An 18571-nucleotide genomic window follows, 5' to 3' on the forward strand; every position below is an offset into this window, starting at 1 on the left:
GTCTATTTAAGTTGAGAAAATTCATAAGGAACCAGTGGTTTGTCAAAGATGAGGCTCTCAATAGTATCATCTTTGTTTTCTAGACTTTAGAGATCTGGGCTGTTCTGGATGCCGAGCCAGAGATGAATGAGACATTCACAGTGACTCTGTCCAACCCAAGTGGAGGTGCTCGACTGGGAGACTCACTGCAGACTTTTATCACCGTACTGCAGAACCAGGCTCCTCTAGGGCTGTTCAGAATATCACCATCATTTAATAGGTACAGTACATTCACAGTCTGTTTTAAATAGATGTTCAAGCCACACACAGACCCCTACAACTCCTGCTTCTACTCTATATGTGGCTAGTGCTACACTTTATTTCGATGGTCCACTTTAGACATTTTACTAACTATAAATAACTTTGCAACTACATGTCAACTAGCAGTCATTAGAGTATTTGTAGACTGTCTGCTTAATATCTGCTAACACTTTATTGTGATAGTCCCCAACAGACATTCTAGTAAGTTGCTCAAGGGCACCTCAGTTGTTTCCTGCCAGTACTGATAATCGAACCCGCGACCTTCGGGTTACAAGTCCAACTCTCTAACCACTGCCACCCTTTACTGATTATATAAGTAACTTTGCAACCACATGTCAACTTATTCTACTAACCCAAACCCTAACACCTAACCCTAACCTAATAGTCTACTAACAGTCTAATGAGAGTTAGTTGACATGCAGTTGCAAAGTTACTTATAGTTTGTAGAATGTCTAAAGCAGACCATTGAAATAAAGTGTATCCTATGTGTGTGTTCTCCAGGACTCTGGACACCATGACAGTGGAGGAGCGTACCGGTACAGTGTACTTGACTATATCTCGCAGTAATGGGCTAGAGTCAGCTGTCAGTGTGGAATGGGAGACCCGGTCAGGAACGGCATTTGGAATGAGTAAGAAATTGCACCATTAAGTTTAATTTTGTGTACTCAAAAAGTGTATAACCAAAGATTGTTTAATGTAGTTGTAGGGGGAGAGAAGCCACTGCTGGCTGTGTATCAGTCTATCAGGGACAGCTTGGCGTCAGTCTGGTGTGCAGTGCCCAGTGAAGACTCTGCTCTGGTTCTGAGGCTGCTCACAGGTCCAGCTCAGAACCAGGCTGTGCTCTACAAGTGGCAGGGCGTATTAGTGCCTGTGGAGGTATGTTCGAATTCAGTTAACAGCCCAATAAATGTAGTTATGGTAAGTGCTTGCGGGGTGGTGTTCCCCCTCGGTTGAAATCTGGGGTGCCCGTGTGTACTGGTCCACTTAGAGCACTGGTTTTGATAGAATGAACTGAATTCAATGCATTTTGATGATTGCTTACAACAAAATTGCAACAAAATTTTATTCACTGTAATTATAAGCATATTATTTTAATTATTTTTAGGGCCAGATTTACTAACAGCTTGCGCCAGCGCAAACCCTCTTTTGGCGGTAAAAAACTACTGTCTGGATTTTCTAAAGACACGTAGTGAAAAATTTGCGCTGAAAAGGCGTGGATACAGTTATTTTTGCGGCTGACCTTATTGCTTATGCATTTGTAGGAAATTCCCTTTCAGGCGCAAAATTAATGGGAGGAGAGTATTTAAATGAATCACTCAAGGTGATTTACTAAAGTTTAGTAAACCGGTGTTTGCGCCATTATTTACCGCCCCAAAAAAGCATGTCCTAAACCAGATGCTAACTGGTAGATTGTGTTGGTTATTATGGAAATGATCTGACTGTGTCTGTGTTCTTTAAATTGCGCGTCATCAGTAGATCACGTGCAGAACTTTCCACACCCATCTACGCTTTTTTTGGAATTGCGCTCTCACGACAATATGCCTTGTTTAGGAAATCTGGCCCTTTATGGTCATTTAATAATAAGTTAATTTTTTTGTATTCATTTTTTATTCATTTTCTCTCTTTCTCACTCTGTTTCTCATAGTTTGTCAGCATCCAGAATCCCAGCTCTTGTGTTAGCTTTACAGTAAATGGCTCCAGCTATGTGGCAGTTTCCCATGCAAACAGCACCATGTCATTAACTCCCACAATCAGTTTATTTCGCATTCAGGCAGACCTCAACCTTACTCAAGTGAGTATGCTGCTGATTTGATATTTTCCTTAGCTGCCATCAACAATAGCTGCATTTGTGCTTATCATGTGATAATTGCAAACTGGTTTATCTCACTACGGCCAGATTTGTATTTTCTAATGTGGTGCTTTTGTATATTGTTCAATGTTGTCCCCTTCTGTAGGAGCAGACTCTTACTGTGAGCAGTTTCAGTGTCAAACACTTCTCCACTGAACTTCAGCAATATTTGATAGTTTCTAGTGAGGTAAACTATAGATAGAAATAGAAATAGAAACTTGGAGTTCTACATGGGATATACATAACATAGTAATAGTAAGTAATTCAATATTGAGATCATTTCCTTTATGTCCGAAGATCTTTGTGTGGACTGGCGGATCATTCTCCCTCCATCAAAGTCTGGGGTTACAAGACATTACCACAGCCGTACCCTTCAGACGAGGCAGCACCAACCTACAGCTCCTGGCCGTGTGCAGGAACAGAACATCATCGGTGTGTCTCATCTACCAGTGGAATAATGGACGTTTCCAAAACCCTCAAACATTAGCAGTAAATACACGAGTCAAGCAAGTGGAATCATTTCAGATGGGAGGAGATACGTTTCTCCTCATCGTTACTGAAGGTAATAATCATACGCAGTCTGTAGTACTATTGCAGTTTAATAGCATTTTCAATTTGAAGATGTTTTGACACTGTTTGTGTGATCTTGAAAATGAGCTTTAATTTCTCTTGCTCCCCTATATCAGTATCTAACGTTCACATTGTCTTTATTATTCCCCATGAAAAGGTCCAAGCCCAACATGTGAAGTGTTTATGTGGGGTTCTCAGCAAAGCTTCTTCCAGCAGACACAGTCCATCCTATTTCCCGGCCTCTTTTCAGTCCACCCCTTTACCCCTCCTTCGGGAATATGTGAGTTGCCAGACAATATATTGCAGTCTGTTTAAATAACAATGCATTTAGTGTGTTTCCACTATCATTAAGCATACTTTTACCCATATTTAAGATTTACCGAAATTATATGGCTTAGTGTATTGGTATTTTAACTTACATGTAATAATAATAGTGCTTGCAAGGCAGAATTGTATTGATATTCCTCAAACATGTTTAGGGTCTGGTTAGGGGTTTGTTCTAAACACTTAACTATGAATTTCTGCAACTATATCAGACGGAAACACTAATGTACAGACTTCATTTACGCTCTATTCAAACATTCACTTTTAAAAGTTAATGTTTGAATACAATTGAATTACAAACATTAACTTTTAAAACTTTTTGACTTGTTGCATTTAAAGCGATTATGTTATTGTAACATTATATTTGCATCCTCTTTCTTGTATCTACACTAAGTTTAAGGCAGTACAATTATTTTTTTTGTTGTTGAAAGAAATTATTTTATTTATTTCTAAAGCATGCGAACCGAACACAATTGAGAGTAAAAACTTTTACACTGATATGATTTCCATTACAAATAAATGCTGTTCTTATGAACTTGAAAAAGTGGTCCACAATGGTTTCCACAAAAGATTATACAACACGATCATTTTGTTTGTTTCTTGAGCACCAAATCAGCATAAAAAAATATTTCAGAATGATCATGTGACACTTAAGACTCGAGTAATGGCTACTGATAACTCAGCTTTGCCATCACAGGAATAAATTACATTTAAAGAGTATTAAAATAGAAAACTGTTATTTTAAACTGTAATATTTCACAATATTACTGTTTTCACTGTATTTTAATCAAGTAAATGCAGCCTTGGTGAGCATAAGAGACTTCTTTCTAAAACACATCTTACATACCCAAACTTTTGAATGGAAGTGCATTTGCATAATGCATATTTAATTTATATTGTCTCGCTTGAATGTATTTAACCAAAACCGTCAGTATTGGGAAATTAGATTGACCAGCTTCTTTGTTTCTTAGCTCACCTGTTGCTTGCGGGTCTAAATGGTTCGGCCTTACACTCATGGAGGTCAGATCTGAGGCAGTTTGCTGAAGTGCTCAAGTCTCCATCTGCACAAGAGTTCCTGTATCTTCCTGTTCCATCTCTCAATTCCACCAAGAGTCTCATCGTAGCCACTGGAGAATCAAACTCTGTCATATATGAGCTGACTTCTGTGTCCAATCAATCTGACTTCATCCCCAAGTACGTTACTGTTGTTAAGTAAACTATAGTAACAAAGAAAAATAGTTTGATTCTGTGTTTTAAATTATTCTTTCTTATACTGCATATCTTTTTCTAGCTCCTTCTAATACTGATGTTCATTGATATTTCCATCTCTTATCCTCAGTTCAGGAGAGCTGTTTTTCCAGCCAGGGGTGGGTGAGCTAGACATAGCAGTGAATATAATTGATGATGATGTTCCTGAGGAGGAAGAACATTTTCGTGTCAGCCTCAAGAACCCTAAAGGAGGGGCAGAAATTGGCTTTCGAGGTCAAGTGACCTTGTTCATTCCGGCAAACGATGATGCTTATGGGATTATAGGCTTTGCACAGGTATCAGGATCAAATTATAGAGTATGATGCTGTTATCTGAATATGCTACTCCCAAAGTTTCCCTCAATAATATAGCCAAGGCAAGACACCCCAGGTCAATGGGGTCAAACAAAAAACTTCCCCAGTGAATTTATTGCATTATAAATTGCAAACATTTTTTGAATTATTATTATTATCTAATTAGGCATTATCTACTTAAATATACACTCACCGGCCACTTTATTAGGTACCCCATGCTAGTAACGGGTTGGACCCCCTTTTGCCTTCAGAACTGCCTCAATTCTTCGTGGCATAGATTCAACAAGGTGCTGGAAGCATTCCTCAGGGAGTTTGGTCCATATTGACATGATGGCATCACACAGTTGCCGCAGATTTGTCGGCTGCACATCCATGATGCGAATCTCCCGTTCCACCACATCCCAAAGATGCTCTATTGGGTTGAGATCTGGTGACTGTGGAGGCCATTTTAGTACAGTGAACTCATTGTCATGTTCAAGAAACCAATTTGAAATGATTAGAGCTTTGTGACATGGTGGAAGTACCCATCAGAGGATGGGTACATGGTGGCCATAAAGGGATGGACATGGTCAGAAACAATGCTCAGGTAGGCCGTGGCATTTAAACGATGCCCAATTGGCACTAAGGGGCCTAAAGTGTGCCAGGAAAACATCCCCCACACCATTACACCACCACCACCAGCCTGCACAGTGGTAACAAGGCATGATGGTTCCATGTTCTCATTCTGTTTACGCCAAATTCTGACTCTAACATCTGAATGTCTCAACAGAAATCGAGACTCATCAGACCAGGCAACATTTTTCCAGTCTTCAACTGTTCAATTTTGGTGAGCTCTTGCAAATTGTAGCCTCTTTTTCCTATTTGTAGTGGAGATGAGTGGTACCCGGTGGAGTCTTCTGCTGTTGTAGCCCATCCGCCTCAAGGTTGTGCGTGTTGTGGCTTCACAAATGCTTTGCTGCATACCTCGGTTGTAACGAGTGGTTATTTCAGTCACTGTTGCCCTTCTATCAGCTCGAACCAGTCTGGCCATTCTCCTCTGACCTCTGGCATCAACAAGGCATTTCCGCCCACAGAACTGCCGCTCACTGGATGTTTTTTCTTTTTCGGACCATTCTCTGTAAACCCTAGAGATGGTTGTGCGTGAAAATCCCAGTAGATTAGCAGTTTCTGAAATACTCAGACCAGCCCTTCTGGCACCAACAATCATGCCACGTTCAAAGTCACTCAAATCAACTTTCTTCCCCATACTGATGCTCGGTTTGAACTGCAGGAGATTGTCTTGACCATGTCTACATGCCTAAATGCACTGAGTTGCCGCCATGTGATTGGCTGCTTAGAAATTAAGTGTTAACGAGCAGTTGGACAGGTGTACCTAATAAAGTGGCCAGTGAGTGTACATTAAATTTGCATACATTTTATTTTTAAACCAAAATCTGAATATTGGAATTTAAAGAAATAAAACTGTAAAGTTTGGTGTATGTAAATGCTACTGAAGTGGAGATTTGTGGCTCAGTACATGAGAAAAAAATAATTGTGAGAAAAATGCCTTTACAAATTTGTATTGTAATTGTAATCTACTGACACAAATAGTTAAAGTGCAATACAATAAACAATTAAATGTGTATGTTGGATGTTTTCTTTCCACTACTCTGAAACAACAACATGAAAATCCAAATAGCCCAGCATTTCAAAATGTACCAGTGCATGAAAAAAACGTTTTTGCCTGAAGTGTCTTGTCTTAATGCTTCAAATGTAAAGTAGTGTCCATTTCACACAGCTGTTATCTTTCAAAGACTAAAAATGTTACTTAAGGGATAGTTCACCCAAAAATGAAAATTAGCCCATGATTTAATCACCCTGGTGTATCCTAGGTGTATATGACACCCTGGTGTATCCTAGGTGTATATGGTGCATCCTATGCATCCTAGGTGTATATGACATTCTTCTTTCAGACGAATACAATCTGAGTTATAAAAAAAATGTCATGGCTCCTCCAAGCTTTATAATGGGAGTCAATGGGTTTATTTTTTCCACGATAAAAGTGCTCAAAACGGCTCTGGGGGGGTAATAAAGGTCTTCTGAAGTGAAGCGATGCGTTCGTGTAAGAGAAATATCCTTATTTTAATCTTATTTATCAACTAAAATAACTAGCTTCCGGCAGACGGCCGTACGCAAGTGGACTTGCGACAAAAGAGTAACACTTGACGACTTTTATCATGGATAGATGCACTTTTATGATGGATAGATGCACTTTTATGATGGATAGATGCACTTTTATGATGGATAGATGCACTTTTATCATGGATACATCATCCTATGATGTAGGATGTAGGAGTAGCGTAAGCTTTGACACCTCTCGCGGTTCAAACAAACAGGGCTGGGCAACCGTCTTCGTCATTATGTTGTGCGTCAAGTTCAAGGGTTACTCTTTTGGTGTAAGTCGACTTGCGTACGGCCGTCTGCCGGAAGCTAGTTATTTTAGTCGATAAAGTTTTAAATATGGATATTTTTCTTACACGAACGCATCGCTTCACTTTAGAAGACCTTTATTAACACGCCAGAGCCGGTTTGAGCACTTTTATCATGGGTGGATGCTCTTTGATGGAGTTCCAAAAAAATATACCCATTGACTCCCATTATAAAGCTTGGAAGAGCCAGGACATTTTTTCATATAACTCCGATTGTATTCGTCTGAAAGAAGAATGTCATATACACCTAGGATGGCTTCAGGGTAAGTAAATCATGGGCTAATTTTCATTTTTGGGTGAACTATTCCTTTACTGAAGCTGTTTGTGCACAGAGTTGATAATATATTTTATTAACACATTTATTTGTATATAGAACTCTTTAATGAGGGAGGTGGATGAGCTGGATGATGATAACCCTGTTTCTCTGAGCATCGAGAGGAGGAGAGGCCGGTTTGGCAGACTAACAGTACACTGGAGCGCCTATGGTAGTCTGGATGACATTTTTCCCACTTCAGGAGTGGTGAGAGCTGCTTGCATACCATGGGTTTTCTGTTTTCTGTTTCAATTGCATATTTTAAAAAGTATATTTTGAACTGCAGGCTGTCATTCTAGCCCAAATCACAGCTCTAACTATAAGCTGCCATTTTCAGCAGTTATACTTGTGACTGAAATGTGCAAGTGACCATTTTTAAAAACAATGTACTATTTAAAGAACCAATTATGCAATCGTATGTAAATCATAATCCATGGCTAGCTGTGCGTTAAATGATTTTAATGCACAGCGTGGAGCCAAAGAACCACTGTGGAGTGCATTCAAATCTTTTAATGCACTGCTAACTGTGGATTATCCCGCTCATACCATGGTCATTTGCCAGCATCAACAAGTTAAATCTGTTATTGATGTGTACAGCACAGTATTTTACCAATAGGATAAAAATGATGGTCATTTTCTTCAGTTATGGCTCGTTAGATCTAGCATTCTGCCCGCTTTAAATCAGACAAAGATAAAGTAATGGGTTATATTACATTTATTTGAATGAATGAATTATAGCATTCATTTGAATTAATTATCGAGAGAGAGAGAAAGACAGTGAGATAGATGAGAAAGAGATGAGAGATTAGAGATGTCTGTCTCTCTCTATTAACGAAACTGTAAGTTTAATTGCTTCAAAACCAGTGATGTTACCCCCTCGTTGCTAAGAAATATAACGTAGCAATTCAGCAGCAAAGCTATTTTATTAATAAAAGTTGCAGGTAGCGTTGATAACAAGGTTCTGTGCTCTGAGACAAGAATGTTTCTGTGTGTGAGCAGCGCGATCTCTGATCTCTGTGTGCGAGTGATGTATGTGTGTGTGTGTGTGTGTGTGTGTGTGTTTCAATGAAAACAGCGCATTGATACAGCACGGTCATTAAACTGACTTGGAACTACCTGTGGTTTAAATGGTTTTATTGCACACTTTCTAGCCAATTAGAATTCAGTATTCAGACAGATCATGGTATAATATTATATAAACCTCCTAATTGGGACTTCAAACATGTCATCAAATAAACATAAAGCACAAAAAATTACCGACCTCTTTACACCATCTTCATCTGTTCTCCATGCAGGTGACATTTTCTGTGAGCCAGGCTGTTGCTACCATATCACTGAATGTATTAGCGGATGACATTCCAGAGTTAGCAGAAAAAGTCACCATTGTCCTGACCAAGGTCACAACGATTGGGATAATTGATTCATCCAGAGGAGCCATGATCGACCCTCAGCGTGCCCAAGCAAACCTTACCATTAAAGCCAATGGTTCACCTTATGGAGTCATTGGCTGGCATCTGGATTCCCAGTACTTCATCACGCCAGAACCTCAAAGTAATTCTTCTGTTTAACTTTGTCTCATTTGAACTTCTGCACAATAATATAATGAACTGTCTATGAATGGCTAAGATAGCCAATTAACATTGCTGTGGTGTACCGCTAAAAATTAAAGTCAACATTTCCTGTAATCCAAATTACAGAGAAGAAATATGTACATATTTTCTAGCCATATACTTAGTCTTGGAATAGTTAAGATGGATTGAGGGGAGGAATTAATTTGTCAATGTTTTTATTCATAATTGCCCCATTCATTACAATCTGAAAATATTTGCTCTTGAAAGACGCTGATGTAATTTTTTTCCTTTTTATTCCTTTCACTTTAGAAACCCCAAGCAATATTACACTAAGTATTGTGAGAGATCAAGGGGCATCAATGGATGTATTAGTTTATTACACCACCAAAGCAGCCCTTCACCTGCCACCTGTCAATCAGGCTAGTGAGGGAACTGACTATGTAGCCAAAGAGTCCACAGTCGTCATGATGGAGAATGCTACTGTTGTTTTGGTATCCATTACCATCCTGCCGGTGAGTACCACAACTTCACTGGGATGCCATATAATAACAAAGAACTGTTTTCACAGTTCCCCTTCAAGGGAACTCAACTCTGCGCCATAGTGGCCGATGTCGAAGCACGTGTGAAATCATGCCAATTCTACTGGCCGAGGCAGTCATATAACATCACTACGCCGGCATGACTGTAAAAGGGCACATGCGTTAGACGTTAGCAGCTTCTTTGTCTTCAGGAAGTGCTCTGTATGTTGTGAGTCTTATTTATTGTTGTGTGTTTAACAAGATGGATGTTAGCAAACATGCATTTAGAAAGTGTGAATCGCCGCATCCACGCTTTATTACGGGTGTTGGTACACACAATTTATGTGAGAGTTGTTTAAGAGCAGAGCATGCATGGTCAGACGCCCCATGCCATCGGCCGATCTATGGCTGCTAATGTTGCCACGGAGCGGCATCTGTGTCTGAACTAAAGGAGGGATAAAGGAGAAAGAGAAATCTTTCCTTCTTGATGCCCCAATGTCTTTGGTACTGGCATTGACTCGGTGGTCGAGAGGTTTAGAAGGGCAAAAGTTCCGTCTGCAGCATTCCAGCGTTCATCCCTCGCTGTGTCCAGGGTCCGACAGCCCCCGTATCTCCCTCTGACCCACTGCAGGGACTTGTTCCTGGCGGGAGGGTCAGAAGGCAAGTGTGGAAGCCTGTGCTCAAAGAAGGCCTAAACAGGGCCTCAAGAAGGTAATTTCGGCTTGCAGGTCTGAGGACACGAAACCATGAGGTCCTGCATTAGGTCTCCTCTAGTAGGGGATCGAGCAAGCTTTCTAAAGGAAAAAAGAAGCTCTGGAAAAAAGAAAATTAAAAAAGAAAAGAGAAGAGAAGAGAAGGGGTAAACAAGGCTTTGAGATAATGGAGGTGGTTGCTGATTGCGATCCAGTCTCTGTTTTGCCTAGTGGTCAGAGGCACGTGGTGCATCCCAGAGGGGTAGTGGGGGTGTTGGACCAGGACATAGACTCTTGGAGATGCATGCATGAAAAGGCAAAAAAAAGTGGCTAGTTGAGCAGAGATGGAGCAAAATGCTCCCTCGCCCAAAGCCCCCTTTCCAGCACAAGAGCTGGAGATGGTGTTGGCCTCCCATGAGATCAGTTTGAGCAGGCACTTTCCTATGAAGAAGTCAAGTGGTAGATTAACAAATGCAATAAATGGGCACAAGGAATGGGTACATTGGACCCCCTCCATAATTCATTTGGAGATGATGTGAACACTTCCCTGATGCAGGGAAGCGATATGGACAGAGCAGAGCCCCTTGCGTCATTTGCCATTTGCGTCCCAGTTCTCAGTTCATTATCATATGGAGACTGGAGGTATATCAACCCGCTTCCCTAAAGGTCTGCAAGGAAGGAGCAAGTGTCAGAGTGGACTGTATCGCTATTAGTGTACCACTTTTTCATTTGTGTTCCCCTGCAGTGTTGTTCCTCGAGTGCTCTCTGGAGGAAAATAAGTAGCAAGTAGCAACCATTAGGCTAGGGCTAAGAGCTTTACAGGGGGTAAGTCGTCGAGATTGTTACAGTATATGTGACCCACTGTCTTGGTGGCTCCCTTCCCCTTAAACCTCACAGCTAATCTCAGGTCACTCAGTATGAGGACACACTGTGCAGAAGCTGATGAGGAGACAGACTGACCTCCTACTGCCTACAGCACAAGCCAACAGCCAGTTACTATCATTACCACAAAAACCCCCAAATTTTTTCAGTTTGCTCTTGGAATAGCTCATTCTCTGCAAATTGATGTGGTCGTTAGATATTTGTGCATTTTGTTCAGCCTCAAAAACCACATGTTGAATTTGTTTGGGCTGAAAGACTACTGACATAAATCAGCATGTTGTTAGAAATGAATTGCACAGAAGCTGTTTAGAATCTGCTGGAGAAATTATCACTTATGTTGATATGCATTGGATGTCTAAGGGGTTTAACTAATGAAGTGTGTGACTTGCATGTAGATAGTATAGGATAGATTAGGACTTTATTAATCCCTGGATGGTATATGTGTGTTTGCTCGTAGGATGATATTCCTGAACTGGCTGAGACGTTCCTTGTAAACATCACCAGAGTTGAACTGTTGGGTGGAGACACTGGAGCAGGCCAGCCCAGTGTGAAAAGACCTGGTCTGGAGATAGCCGAGGTCACCATCCAAGAGAACGATGACCCAAGAGGTGTCCTCAGTTTCAATGTCTCTAAGGTTGGTTTACAATTATTTTTGTATAATTTTTGTTTATACCAATTTGATTGGCTTTTTATACATCATTGACTGCAAGGAGTGGTGCAGGTATGATGTCAGAACCCAGAAGTCTAATTCGCTGCTGGTTTCTTCAAGATTTCCCTATGGGGTTTTATAATGGGGTTTTTCGATTGATGTGTAAAACAAAGCCTGTGGTTAACATAACTTGACTATACTTTGACGTTTTGTTCTACAACGTAAATTACACACACACATAGCGAAAACGAGAATTTTGAAGCAGTTATGTTCATTTTTGAAAACATAGGTTTTTAATAAGTCACTAGATAAGACAGCTTGGGTTGTGAGTGTGTGCTGTGTACGTTGTAAAACGGAACGTCAAAGTAACTTCAAGTTATGTTTCCCACTTGATACCACTTTCTTTTACTCATAAATTGAAAAAGAAAAAAAAAACATGATAAAACTCCATAGGAAATTATGTCATGTATTTTGTCTTTGTTAATAATCAAAAACAAATACACTTCTACAATCCCTTGTCCTTTAGGATGTCTCTGGGGCAGTGTTGGCATTTGAGGTACCATCACCTGGAAATGTCTTTCGCCTGGCCGTCATGCGAATGGCCGGTAGATCAGGTAGACTGGTGCTGTACTGGGAGGCACAAGCAGTCACAGCCAACACTGAGGACTTTAGCCCTTCCTCTGGAAACCTCACATTTCAAGAGGGACAGGTAAAGATTAACATTTTGTATTGACTAAAAAGGGGAAGAGAAGAAGCATTAGGTAGAAAGTTCATCCATGGGTACTTCTCAATACTCAAATGGATGCTTCCTCGTTTCCTCGTACCTCTGTCCTCCAGCCTGTGACCCTGAAACCGATTATAAGTTAACAATTTCAAAGGATATCTCAAATCAAATTCTGCAGCAAGGAGGTGAGCAACGAGGAGTGAGAAAGCTTCCTGAGGAGCTATGAGCAAGAATGCACAGGTGTACAGAAATACAGAAGTATTTCTTGTCGAAAAACCTGACACACTTCCAAATTCTCCTCCCCCCTCACATCTATCACAATCATTTTAATTATTTTTTTACCTTTTGTAGTTTAAATAAACCATACATCTCAAATTTGTCAAGAGGGCATCTTGCTTTATCAATATTTAATGAATTTCTTAAATAACCAAACTTTAACAACATAAGAGCTGATCCCTTTAATGCAGTTGATGATGTTTTGAAGTGACGCTAGAGTGATCAAGAATATTCCCATGTACAAACAAGCTTCGATTCCTTCAATTCTTCATTTTCTTTTCTTGCACACTTCCCTCACATCCTAAGAGGGGTGGAGTTAGGAAGGAATTATTAAACAGCAAGTGCAAATGATGCAAAAGTGGCAGCCCTTCCAACGCACTCAGTGTCCGAATTCGCTCACTCGTTTTCATTCGAGTTGACTTAAGTGGACTATATTAGTGGATTAATGTAAGGAATAGGGAACAGTCAATGAGGGTAGGGGGTGATTTCGAACACATGTCACTTCCTATCTACCTAATGCTTCTTCTCTTCCCCTTTTAGGCTGACTGGAGTTTTATGACTATAGATATAACAGATTTAAGAGACTGGATATGAAATATAGAATAAGACTGATTGTCATTATAATGTGAACCAACCTGTGTGTGTGTGTGTGTGTGTGTTTTTTGTTGTTTTTTGCAGGCAGTTGCTTATATTGAGATCACAATTATTGATGACACAATTGTGGAGTCCACAGAGACATTTATGGTCAAACTGATTCGAGTCATCGGAGGTGCCAGGTTGGGGGACGAGATGTCTGTAGTAGTCAGCATCCCGGCCAATGATTCACCTTTTGGTCGGTTTGGGTTTGAGGAGCTAATGGTAAATTAACCAATAACATCTATGAATGTTAGTCCAATATTAGCATGTGGCTTACCTATGTGTTTTGTCTCTGTCATGATATTTGCATAATCTTACAATCATAATTATACTGACATGCTCTCGGAATCGCTGGGGTATTTCTGTAGTAACTATAAAGTTACTTGTAAATAAAGTAACTTATTCTTTTTTTGATAAGATGTAACCTTGTACTTAGTTTAACTTCTCTACTGTCGTTATTGAGAGAATAATTAATGCTCGGATACCTTTGTGGTTTGTCGAGGCCATAATCGGCTTGACTGAAAATTAATATATTTTTTTAATCTTTTCTCAGATCTCTGTGTCTGAGCCTCAGTTTCTAAATGACCCAGCTTCCATAGCTACACTGACCGTAGTGCGTAGCTCAAGAGGTGAGGGAGTGGTGCATTTGATCTGGCTTCTGCAGGAAGAGGGAAGAGATGACCTAAGCCCTCGTAATGGAACTCTAATTTTTAATGGGGTAGGTATGGCTGGTAAATATGAATATGAACAGCACTTTTACTTGTGCCACAGTGTGATACTCACAGTCGTTAAATGGTTTTATCGTTCCTAGACTGAGTCGAAGAAGACTCTGGTGATTCAGGCTTTGGCTGATGCTGTCTTGGAGGGAGAGGAGAGATTCACCATCCAGCTTCTTTCTCCAAAGAATGAGCCAGTCATTGATACAGTTAGAGGTTTGACAACATATTATTACCATTATCAAGTATATATCATTTGTCTAAATGTTTGACAGGTAGTGTTCAAAATCATCATTTACTTGCTTTTCTTTTTATCAGGTGTTGCTACAGTTGTTATTCAAGCTGATGTGGGTGCCCTGGGAATTGTAGGAATAGCTGATTCCAGCAGGAACATTCTGATCGGTGAACCAAGAGACAATTACAATGGAACAGCTCTGGTCAGGTAAAATGCTCACCTTCTCCAACCAACAGAGATTACTGTATATTTAATTTTCACCGAACAGAATCGGCAAACACAAATAGCAAAACAGATTTCCCAAACACCCCATCTGAAGATAGATTGTGCCCTATCAATTGCAGTCTCATAAGAGGTCCAGGCATCTTTGGTGAGATTGAGATCTCCTGGAACATCAGCGCAGCTGCAGATACAGAGTTTGAGGAGACCTCTGGCAAAGTTGTTATGAAAGACCGCCAGTCTGCCACTATAATTCAGCTGAAGGTAAAACTGCTGAGTAATACACAGTACTGTTCAAAAGTGTGTGGCCGGTAAGATTTTTAAATGTTTTTGTAAAGTCTCTCATGCTCATCAAGGCTGCATGTATTTGATGAAAAACACAGTGGAAACTTTAATATTGTGAAATATTATTATATATACTGTATATTAAAATCCTGTGATGACAAAGCTGAATTTTCAGCATCATTTTTCCAGTCTTCAGTGTCACATGATCCTTAAGAAATCATTCTAATATGCTGATTTGGTGCTCAAGAAGCATTTGTTATTATCATCAATGTTGAAAACAGTTGTGCTGCTTAATACTTTTGTGGAAACCTACATTTTATTTTTCAGAATTCTTTGAATAGAAAGTTAAAAAAACAGCATTTATGTGAAATATTAATCTTTTGTAACATTATAAATGTATTTACTGTCACTTTTGATGAATTTAATGCATCCTTGCTGAGTACTAATAATAAATAATTTAAAAAAATCATACTGACCCCAAACTTTTTAACAGTGATTGATATTCTACTTTGTTCTGTGTCAATATTTAAATAACCTCCAGACATATCAGAATACTAATACATATTGATTTTAAAATGCATAATTTAAGTGCAGTATATCCCCTTGTTCCCTGTCTAGACCCAGCATAATATTTCCCCTGTAAACTGTAAAAATGTAAACCATCTTTACACAAAGTAAAATCGATTCCCTCTCCCTGTTTCTGTAGGCGCTAGATGATGTGATTCCAGAAGAAAAACGTGTATATCAGCTCAGACTGAGCTCTCTAACCCCGGGCTCAGCAATCAACCCTGACAGACAACTTGCCACCATCACTATGGCTGCCAGTGACCTTCCCCATGGGCTCTTCTCCTTCTCTCAAGCCTCTTTGCGTGCCACTGAGGAGGACCGAGCTGTGAGAACCCTTTCATGTCATTACCACTGCTGAGATACAAACCACAACCAGAGGACTAAGTGCTTCTGCCTGTTCCCCTTGACTGGGAAAGTCATTGAAAATGTTTTGAAACATCCATAAAGCAATAGCCTAGCAACCATTAATCCAATGACAAAAAAATAAATACTTGAAAGTTTTCTTAATGAGAGACTTTGTGTTTTTAGTGCTTGTTGAGTATAATGGAGCTTTTCAGAGGTAATAAGACTATATTGCATTTAAAAATAGACACACAGGGTAAGTTCTGTGTATGCTCAGTTAGCTTTTTCCATTGCAAATTTCCTAGAATAAATCGTAACAGATTGTAAGAGATGGGAATGAATGTATCTGTGAACCCATTCTCGAAGGTAGTTGAGTCTCCAACAGTGTCTTGTCTCTTACCAGGTAAACGTGACCATTGTTCGTTCCATGGGTCTGTTTGGCAGCGTGTGGGTTAGTTACCACACGGAAGGCAGAACTGCAATCAGTGGACAAGATTTTGGACAGTCCTCTGGTCGGCTGCTATTCAGGCCTGGGGAGAGTTCAAAGGTCATCACACTGACTATACTCGATGATGACCTTCCAGAAGGACCAGAGGAGTTTCTCCTCAACATTACTCTAGTAGAGCTTCTAAATGCCAGGTATAGTTCAGCCTGCTATCTGAAACCCAAGTCAGATAGATTTTAGATCTTCTAAAGTAGCTTCAAGCTACTTTCTTGGAATAGTACTAGCTATTTTTTGCTGACAATCTATTTCTTTCCTTTTGTTTTCAGTTCAATGGATTTTACAGTGAGAGAGTACGGCCTACAGATTGACCAGCCTCCAGCTATTGGCAATTTGTCCTCCCTTATGGTGATTATCCAGAAAAATGACAACGCTGAGGGCATTCTGGAGTTTGACCCCAAATATGTCAACATCACTGGTACTTTTATGCCTCTCTTTTTTTCTCTCTTTTGTGAGTTATTATGTATTTATTACCTTTTTTAATGAAGATAACGTTTCTTTTTTTTAAATATACAGGTAAACATTATATGAAAAATGACCAATATTAAAATATAAATAAAAATATTAACTAGAAACAAAATTAATAGTTTTAAATGTTACAATTGAATGTAGGCATCACTATCGTGTAGTATGAAAGACATGTTAATTTTGAGAAATTGTTTACTTTGAAGTTGTCTCTTAAAGGGTTAGTTCACCCAAAAATGAAAATTCTGTCAGTATTTACTCACCCTAATGTTGTTCCAACCCCGTAAGACCTTCGTTCATCTTCGGAACACGAATTAAGATATTTTTGATGAAATCTGAGAGCTGGATCACTCCTCCATACTAGTCCATAGGCTTCTTCAGGGATTGAACTTGCCGGCCTCGAAAAGTTATTAAAGACATCGTTAAAATAGTCCAAGTGACTACAGTGGCTCAATCTTAAGTTTATCAAGCGACGAGAATACTTTTTGTGCGCAAAAACAAACAAAAATAACGACTTTATTTAAACTATTCATTTCCTTCTCTTTGGGCCTCTAGTCAGTTAACGTAGTGTGATTCCGTAGAGCTACGTCACACGTAGGCTCACTATTGGCCGACGCTGGTCATGTGCGTGATGCGTGTGACGTACAACAACAGAAGCTTACGCTATTACACTAGTGAACTGACTCGAGGCCCACAGAGAAGGAAATGAATAGTTGAAATAAAGTCGTTATTTTTGTTTGTTTTTGCGCACAAAAAGTATTCTCGTCGCTTGATAAACTTAAGATTGAGCCACTGTAGTCACTTGGACTATTTTAACGATGTCTTTAATAACTTTTCAAGGCCGGCAAGTTCAATCCCTGAAGAAGCCTATGGACTAGTATGGAGGAGTGATCCAGCTCTCAGATTTCATCAAAAATATCTTAATTCGTGTTCCGAAGATGAACGAAGGTCTTACGGGGTTGGAACAACATGAGGGTGAGTAATTACTGACAGAATTTTCATTTTTGGGTGAACTAACCCTTTAATATTAAGATTGGAAAAATAGAAATTATTTTAACATCTAAAGAATTAAGCTTCACCTTCGAATAATCTCGATTACAATACGTATTGATGTTGACTTGTTATTGTTACCTAAAAAGATTAAAATTCATTTTTGATAATTGAAGTAAAGTGGAAATTATAAATATTAAAGGTGCTATATGTATTTTTTAACGGCCTCTATCGGTGATGTTTCAGATTGCAACCAATTTTTACAAGAGCGCTCATGCGTGCTCAAACACAAGAGCGAGCACTCATGGTACCGGCCACACTGAGACTTTCAACACACTGGAGAAAGCGTCACACAACATGCTGGAAACTCATGTAAACTCCCACTGCAACGTTACAATAATAGGCTACTTTTATCAGCTTGACGTTGAACTAATGCTCCATGCCCGTACCATGATAACGTTACATTGACTGCATTTAGCCGGCATGTGGTGTTAGCATAAGGCATTTCACTAACTATTCGTGTCTTTCACAATCAGGCAGCAATGATAACGAAAACGGTTAGTGACTAGACTGAACAATTTCAGTGTAACAGTAAGATCGTAGGAAGTAACATTTCTGAACGTGTCTGGAAATGTGTATTATAAACAATATGATAGTAGTGGGATGAGTGACGTTAGTAGATCTAATACATAAAATAAAAGTTACATCCTAAAGCACTTTTTGTTATCCTGTGTAATAGCAAATTTTCTATTAAACAATCATCAAAGCGTAAGAGACAGTCTGAGAATTAAAAATGATTTATTTCTTGCAAGAAAGGTTCAGTTGCCCCACAGAGGTAGTCAATGTACAGTCTGCGAAGCAAGTGAGACGATGCATCAGAGGGGGAGAGTAGTTTTATACAGCTTATCTCAAGGTC

At 39.5% G+C, this 18571-nt stretch overlaps 1 protein-coding gene across 1 annotated transcript in view; it reads left to right on the top strand.

The window, feature by feature from the left end:
• adgrv1 (adhesion G protein-coupled receptor V1) overlaps nt 1-18571 on the top strand; it is a 168816-nt gene that overhangs the window by 65707 nt on the left and 84538 nt on the right. Inside the window, exons 43-64 of the mRNA XM_056262607.1 lie at nt 84-259; nt 802-929; nt 1007-1176; nt 1946-2092; nt 2256-2336; nt 2447-2711; nt 2877-2999; nt 4015-4237; nt 4383-4587; nt 7447-7593; nt 8682-8937; nt 9267-9469; nt 11507-11683; nt 12225-12407; nt 13377-13556; nt 13888-14052; nt 14146-14266; nt 14369-14492; nt 14630-14768; nt 15496-15681; nt 16102-16337; nt 16470-16618. Coding sequence (XP_056118582.1) covers nt 84-259; nt 802-929; nt 1007-1176; nt 1946-2092; nt 2256-2336; nt 2447-2711; nt 2877-2999; nt 4015-4237; nt 4383-4587; nt 7447-7593; nt 8682-8937; nt 9267-9469; nt 11507-11683; nt 12225-12407; nt 13377-13556; nt 13888-14052; nt 14146-14266; nt 14369-14492; nt 14630-14768; nt 15496-15681; nt 16102-16337; nt 16470-16618 — 3784 coding nt within the window. The remainder of the gene's footprint in view (nt 1-83; nt 260-801; nt 930-1006; nt 1177-1945; nt 2093-2255; nt 2337-2446; nt 2712-2876; nt 3000-4014; nt 4238-4382; nt 4588-7446; nt 7594-8681; nt 8938-9266; nt 9470-11506; nt 11684-12224; nt 12408-13376; nt 13557-13887; nt 14053-14145; nt 14267-14368; nt 14493-14629; nt 14769-15495; nt 15682-16101; nt 16338-16469; nt 16619-18571) is intronic.

This window comes from Rhinichthys klamathensis, unplaced genomic scaffold, assembly GCF_029890125.1.
Source record: "Rhinichthys klamathensis goyatoka isolate OS25496 unplaced genomic scaffold, OSU_Roscu_1.1 h1tg000195l_1, whole genome shotgun sequence".
NCBI lineage: Eukaryota > Metazoa > Chordata > Actinopteri > Cypriniformes > Leuciscidae > Rhinichthys > Rhinichthys klamathensis.